The 8,295-nt window shown below is 39.0% G+C and overlaps 1 protein-coding gene across 1 annotated transcript; it reads left to right on the top strand.

The window, feature by feature from the left end:
* The first annotated feature begins 688 nt into the window (after nt 1-688).
* Nucleotides 689-7,358, top strand: LOC306867689 (natural killer cell receptor 2B4-like). The gene is made up of 6 exons (XM_079413514.1): nt 689-838; nt 1,053-1,370; nt 1,539-1,844; nt 1,969-2,073; nt 2,193-2,254; nt 6,726-7,358. The coding sequence occupies exons 1-6, from the start codon at nt 796-798 to the stop codon at nt 6,789-6,791; spliced, it is 900 nt and encodes a 299-aa protein (XP_079269640.1). The 5' UTR covers nt 689-795; the 3' UTR covers nt 6,792-7,358.
* The last annotated feature ends 937 nt before the right edge of the window (nt 7,359-8,295 follow it).

The raw sequence follows: 8,295 nt of genomic DNA, 5'->3' as shown, positions 1-8,295 counted from the left end.
TATGAAGGATTCAGTATTTTATATAACCCTAAAGCTGTCAACTGTGAGATTTAAAAAAAGCAGATCAAGAATAAACTCTTCACCTACAAACCAAACATTTACTTGCATACATACACTAAATTGTCGGTCTATACAACAGATTAAACCACATTTCCAAAGAAAACTGACCACAGGTTTCAGTCTGACTCAGACTATGAGCTGCTAGTCCCACAATGTGAAATGGCAGATGGTATTAAAGGGATAGCTCACCCAAAAAATTAAAAACAAACAAACAAAAAGTAATAATTTACTTACCCTTATGTTGTTCCAAACCTGCATGAACTTCTTATAAACACACACACACCAAATATATTTGTGAGAAAGTTAGAAACCCAATAGTTGTTGTTCCCCATTGGGAAAAAAATAAATAAAGTGAAAGTCAGTTGCTGGTAGCCATCGACTTTCACTTTATTTATTTATTTTCCGATGGGGAACAACAACTATTGGGTTTCTAACTTTCTCACAAATATATTTGGTGTGTGTGTGTGTGTGTTTATAAGAAGTTCATGCAGGTTTGGAACAATATAAGGGTGAGTAAATTATTACTTTTGTTTGTTTGTTTGTTTTTCACATGTTCAGTGTTAAATGATGGAACACATTTTTTTTACTATTATAAAGGTCTTAAAAAGAGCCAGTCAAGCATTTATTTATCCCCATATGTAATTGGCAAGTAGCTTCCACCCACTGTAGGAGGGTCAAGGGCTTTTGTGGGAGGATTCCACAGCTCAAGTGTTTGACTTTTCACAACTGAAGAAAATGTTTCACGTCTTTGTTTTGTTCTGTTTGTGGCATTTGATTGGTAAGTTATAAATATATGTTTGGGTTTTTTTTTTTTGGCTTAATATCAGTAACATTCTTTGCAGATGTCATGGAAATTGATGTAGTGAATGTAACTTCAGTTTCAAGATTTACAACCTTGAAACCTTTACACATTTAGTTACAAATTATATCTGATTTTAGGCTTTGCAAACCACCAGAGGCTTTAATCGGTGTAAAATCTGTTTGTTCATCAGGTGTGTTTGGTGAGTCAGTGTCAGTGACGGAGGGAGATGCTGTTACTCTAAAAACTAATGTTACTGAAATACAACAAGCTGATGACATACTGTGGGAATTTGGAACTGAAAAGTCTCTTATAGCTAAAATGAAAAAACAACAGCAAATCGTCTCCACATTTAACGGTCCTGATGGGAGATTCAGAGACAGACTGAAGCTGGACAATCAGACTGGATCTCTGACCATCATAAACATCACAACTCAACATGCTGGAGATTATGAACTAGATATTACTGGAGTGAAACGGTCATCACAGACATTCAGTGTTTCTGTTTATGGTGAGTTGAGATCATTTGCGACCTTCAATGCTACAAATACTGTCAGTTGAGTTTAACTGGTAGCTTTTCCTGGAATCATTTTGTTTGAAATTACAGAAACACTCAATGAGTCTTAGACCAAAACTAAGATTGTTGAATAGATTTACCTTTATTCTCCCATGTTTTCAGCTCGTCTACCTATTCCTGTTATCATCAGTAACTCTTCACAATGTTCTTCACCTCCACCATCATCATCATCACAGCAGAATTGTTCATTGTTGTGTTCAGTGTTGAATGTGAGTCATGTGACTCTCTCCTGGTACAAAGGAAACAGTTTATTGTCCAGCATCAATGTGTCTGATCTCAGCATCAGTCTCTCTCTACCTCTGGAGGTGGAATATCAGGATAAAAACACCTACAGCTGTGTGCTCAACAATCCCATCAGCAACCAGACTCAACATCTGGACATCAGCCAACTCTGTCACACATGTTCAGGTATGGCAACGCTGACATTAACAATGATTTACTCTCAGTTATACAGTGCTGTTGTTTGATAGTGTTTGTTGTAGATCATACGGACAGATTCAGTCAAACTAATGGCTCATTTTGTTCATTACAGATCAGGGCCTACCTTTATTGTACATTGTGCTGATTTCTGTTGCTGCAGGATCTCTGTTGATTGTAGCTGCAGTCGTGAGGTGCTGCTGGAAACACAGAAAAATAGGTAAAAAAAGCAAGCAATTAATGTCTATGTTGAAATATTTATCGCTTTTAAGGCATAAATTTAAATATAAGATTGAAAGCGTTGTTGTTTTAACATGACTGTGATTTCTGTTAATGCAGTCGTGATCCACGAGATATACGAAAATGATTCTACACTGACTAAACCAAAGCCGCGAAAAACGGTAAGATCATTCATGACTGTGTTACAAGATGAAGTTGCAGTCTGATAAAAGCTTGATGATTGAAGTTTTGTGTGTAATATGATAGGAATAATGGTGTTTTAAATAAATGGCGATATTTTTTCAGCAACGAGTAATCAGACGAATTACAGCCCCCCCCCCCCCCCCCCCCCCCGTTACAACGCCGTTACCGTTACTGACAATAAAATGCGGCGTTACTATAATTTAATATAATTTTATTTTTCAGTTCATCTGAATGGATGTGCAGCACACCTGTATTTGACATACCATAAACTCTAGTGTGAAGTCACACGACTCGCCGTCGCTTTGTCTCACACACGCAAAGAAAGATACAGAGCGAGATATTCTTACATAACATGCGGAACTGATGCACTACATGTAAACGATATTCTTTGTTGTATTTTCCTGTCAAAATTACGGAGTTCCTTTGGAATTCTTCAGCTTTTAAGAACTGCCGGTTTCTCTGGTAGTGGGTGGAACTAATGCGCAAATGACAATGGCCCTGTCCAAAATGGCACCCTCAACCCTCATGGTCTTCCTCTGAGTCCGCACTTTCATGATGCAATGCCGCCTTGACTGTCGGGTAGAAGTCTGCTACGGAGCTCGCACCAGTGCGGGCTCGGCAGAAGTGCGGTTTGAAGGTGCATAACGGCCGCAAAGGGGGCACTTGCGAGCACCTTTCTGAACGCTAAAATGATGAATGGGACACCCTACGGCAGTGGTCGACAACAGGCGGCCATAGCCAGATTATTTTGATAGCGGCTGGTTCTGAAATAGATCCGTTATGACAGCAACAGTTACTCACAATCAGAGTAGGCTATGTGAGTGGAGCGCGAGTGGAGCTGTGTGATTTTGAATGGAGTGAGGAGCGGAGTTTTTCATTTTGGACAGGGCCAATCTCATTGGCCGGCACTCACCTATTATCAATGCCACTAGAAGGCAAGCCTGCAACCATTAGCCAAAAAAGCGTAATGGCTAAAGCAGGGGTGCCCAACCCTGTTCCTGGCGATCGACTGTCCTGCAAAGTTTAGCTCCAACTCTAATCAAACTCACCTGCCTTTAATTTTCATGCGATCCCGAAGACCTTAATTAGTTGCTTCAGGTGAGTTTGATTAGAGTTGGAGCTGAACTTTGCCAGACAGTCGATCACCAGGAACAGGGTTGGGCACCCCTGGGCTAAAGCTAATGCTTTCGGTCTGGCAGTACGTGGGAAAGGAGACCAGAGGCCGTTTTTTTTAATGAATGTCAATGGAGAAGAGGCTTCAGAGGAAACAGCTCATCATTTAATGAATTGATCGACAGCCTATCGGCTAATCATGTATACATATATATATATATATATATATATATATATACACATATTCACATATATATATATATATATATATATATATACACATATATATATATATATATATATATATATATATATACACATATATATATATATATATATATATATATATATATATATATATATATATATATATGTGTATATATATATATATATATATATATATATATATATATATATATATATATATATATATATATATATATACATATACATATACATATATATATACATACATTACTTTCCCTGGTAATTAGTTACTTTTATAATGATGTAACTCTGTTACAAACTTAGTTACTATTTGTGAGAAGTAACTAACCAATTATTTAAAGCAACGTGTCCAACACTGAATATGACAGACAGTGAACAGATGTGGGTGGTCAGGCTTGATCATATTACTTTCAGTAGGGATCAGTTCGAAAAAAGCATGCTTTTATGCCATTTACACCACTGTTTGCATCTGTAAATATTAACAAAGTATTTTTGTAAATTAATTTGCATAATACTAGATTTATTATCAAGCAGTAAAGTGTATTTTTCCTCACTAATAATAAAACTATTATTAATGATGAAATTATTATTGATGATGAAATTATTATTTATTGTCTTAATTTGCTCAAAGTACTCACAGTAAGCTTCACTCACCATTGACATTCATTGCATCTGCTCCATTTTTAGTTTCTGTGTTGTACCACCCTTTGTATTTCCCAGAAAAAAAGTAATCTCTAAAAAAAAAAGTAAGTGGGTTAAAATAGCACCCTTCCGTTTTTGCCGTGGACAGGGAAACTAGATGAGAGATTGTGCCTTTAGGCACTCTTCTGCTTTTTATTTACCACTGAGTTTTTAGTGTCTAAGCTGTGTTCAGATGTGAATGATCGGTCGTACCCACGTACACACATCTTAATATTGGAAGAAAAGGGCCCTGCGTTCCATTCGGAAGGGCTCATCCCTATGCCCTAATCCCTTCAAAGGGTTTACCCTCCGGAGTGAGAGTAATGATGTGAGTTCGTGGTCCCATGATCCTTTGCACAGATTCTTTCCATGATGACGCCGTCTCCGTGTGGGCATGGGATGATGATGCAGAAAGGCACTTCAAGAAACAACTGTTTGGTCCTCTATACTCTTCAACCCTCCGAAGCTCTCACTCTGGAGGGTAAACCCTTTGAAGGGATTAGGGCATGGGGATGAGCCCTTCCGAATGCTAAACAAAATGAACAAATACACTGACCAAAATTATAAACGCAACACTTTTTCATGAGCTGAACTCAAAGATCTAAGACTTTTTCTATGTACACAAAAGGGCTATTTCTCTCAAATATTCTTCACAAATCTGTCTAAATCTGTGTTAGTGAGCACTTCTCCTTTTCCGAGATAATCCATCCACCTCACAGGTGTGGCATATCAAGATGCTGATTAGACAGCATGATTATTGCACAGGTGTGCCTTAGGCTGGCCACAATAAAAGGCCACTCTAAAATTTTAGACTGTATTAGGGGAGTCCAGGGGGGTCCGAAAACAGTCAGTATCTGGTGTGACCACCATTTGCCTCACGCAGTACAACACATCTCCTTCGAGTTGATCAGATTGTTGATTGTGGCCTGTGGAATGTTGGTCCACTCCTCTTCAATGGCTGTGTGAAGTTGCTGGATATTGGTAGGAACTGGAACACGCTGTCGTATACGCTGATCCAGAGCATCCCAAACATGCTCAATGGGTGACATGTCTGGTGAGTATGCTGGCCATGCAAGAACTGGGATGTTTTCAGCTTCCAGGAATTGTGTACAGATCCTTGCAACATGGGGCCGTGCATTATCATGCTGCAACATGAGGTGATGGTCGTGGATGAATAGCACAACAATGGGCCTCAGGATCTCGTCACGGTATCTCTGTGCATTCAAAATGCCTTGAATAAAATGCACCTGTGTTCGTTGTCCATAACATACGCCTGCCCATACCATAACCCCACCGCCACCATGGGCCACTCGATCCACAACGTTGACATCAGCAAACCGCTCACCCACACAACGCCATACACGCTGTCTGCCATCTGCCCTGTACAGTGAAAACCGGGATTCATCCGTGAAGAAAACACCTCTCCAAAGTGCCAGACGCCATCGAATATGAGCATTTGCCCACTCAAGTCGGTTACGACGACGAGCTGCAGTCAGGTCGAGACCCCGATGAGGACGACGAGCATGCATATGAGCTTCCCTGAGACGGTTTCTGACAGTTTGTGCAGAAATTCTTTGGTTATGCAAACCGATTGTTGCAGCAGCTGTCCGGTTGGCTGGTCTCAGACGATCTTGGAGGTGAAGATGCTGGATGTGGAGGTCCTGGGCTGGTGTGGTTACACATGGTCTACGGTTATGAGGCCGGTTGGATGCACTGCTAAATTCTCTGAAACGCCTTTGGAGATGGATTATAGTAGAGAAATGAACATTCAATTCACGGGCAACAGCTCTGGTGGACATTCCTGCAGTCAGCATGCCAATTGTACGCTCCCTCAAAACTTGCAGCATCTGTGGCATTGTGCTGTGTGATAAAACTGCACATTTTAGAGCGGCCTTTTATTGTGGCCAGCCTAAGGCACACCTGTGCAATAATCATGCTGTCTAATCAGCATCTTGATATGCCACACCTGTGAGGTGGATGGATTATCTTGGCAAAGAAGTGCTCACTAACACCGATTTAGACAGATTTGTGAACAATATTTGAGAGAAATAGGCCTTTTGTGTACATAGAAAAAGTCTTAGATCTTTGAGTTCAGCTCATGAAAAATGGGGGCAAAAACAAGTGTTGCATTTATAATTTTGGTCAGTGTATAATTGGACACACACTCGTTTACATTTGCTGCAACTAAATTATAACACAGTGTTAAATTTTGTATAATGCACCCCTTCTCTGGATGTAGCCTAGTCCAACTCCACCCATTGGCTCTGCAGTCGTATTTTTGTGGAGTTTATACAATTATTTATTTAACTCAAGTTCATTTTCATTCTGAGTGAATTTAAATCAAAATTCTTTTATTGTTATTATTTTAAAGGTTTTTTTTAACTGTCTCATCAGCAGGTTCCTGATTAAGTTTGTGTTTCCTTACAGAAATCAAAAGAGCCTGTGTATGCAAATATCAGCATAAATAATCAGCAACGATCAAATATATGTTAGAGCTCATACGGACCCCTGATTCACATGTTTTAGTTCACATTTATTCTCTGCCAGGATGTGTTTTGTCTATCTCTGTTTTGTTCTTGTCACATTTAAGGATTTCATCAGACGCTCTCATAAATTTTATATTATGTATGAAATGTTGCTCTGTTTTAGTTTAATTGTGTGGTTAGCACAGCATGAGAAACTCATGTAAATGCTCTTTTTTAGATAATCACCCATGGAAATATAAAATTGATCTCACCCTTCACTGTGTTCTGCCTCTATCACTGTCTAATCCTGGTTAAATAAATATAAAATTTAATATTGCATAATCAATCATATAACCCAAACAATACTAAAAACAAACTCAATTAAACACATAATACCTTTTTTCAATTATTTTAACGCACAGATTTGTCCTGCAGGTGCAGGTCAGTAAGACAATTTTGACTCATTTTTATTTATTGTATTGAGTGGCGCAATCTGGTGGGTTATGAATAACATCAGCTAAAAAACATCAACACGTTGTGCATGTAGGTGTGTGTGTGATTACTTGCTGCAGCGAATAAAAAATCAAGTGAATACTACTATGGTGTATAGCTGTTGAAATGCACCTGATTTATTTGAATGAGTTACTAATATTTGTTTTTGCAAGGCTGTTTCTTTCTACATTGAATTGATTTATTGTTCACTAAACTGACTCACACTGTGGTTCTGACTCAAACTGTTGATTCTGAGTGAGGAAATTGATTCACATGAACTAAGGTTATGAATTTAGGCTGATTCATTTTGTAAAGGTTTAAACCAGGGGTGCCTAAACTCAGTATTGGGCTGCGTTCCACTCCACTGTTAGACACGCACTCGCAAACTTCCCCAAGCACTTCCCCTCGGGGGAATCCCTGCTGACATTTTTAAGTGCATTCCACTTTGTGAAGTGGACGAGGGAAATTTATATGGACAGACCGTCAACTCCTCGATTTGGACCAAGGGATCGATTCTGCTTCATATGCAGACTTCAGGCCGCTCCATTGTCCACAATTCAACACGATTATCACGTCACTCCAGATTGTGTTTAATTTATCCCCACCCCAAACAACTCTATAATATATATATTACTACTACTATGTTGAGAAAATGAACTGGAAAAAAAAGAGATTGATGACTGAATGAGTTTTAAAGGGATAGTTCACCCAAAAATGAGAATTCTGTCATTAATTACTCACCCTCATGTTGTTCCAAACCCGTAAGACCTTTGTTCATCTTCAGAACACAAATGAAGATATTTTTGATGAGATCCGAGAGTTCTCTGATCCTTCCACAGACAGCAACGATCAAGGTCTAGAAACATAGCGAGGACATCGGTAAAATAATTCATGGGACATCAGGGGTTCAACCGTAATTTTACGAAGCTACGAGATTGTTTTTATTGTCTTTGAGCACAAAAACTAGTGACTTTATTCAACAATTTGTCTCCTCTGTGTCACGCTTGCACCATTTTGGAGAGTATCCACTAAACGTAAAC

The sequence above is a fragment of the Barbus barbus genome (genome assembly GCF_936440315.1).
Source record: "Barbus barbus genome assembly, chromosome: 49".
NCBI classification, from domain to species: domain Eukaryota; kingdom Metazoa; phylum Chordata; class Actinopteri; order Cypriniformes; family Cyprinidae; genus Barbus; species Barbus barbus.
The sequence above is the reverse complement of the archived record's forward strand: the minus strand, read 5'-3'. Positions and strand labels throughout refer to the sequence as shown.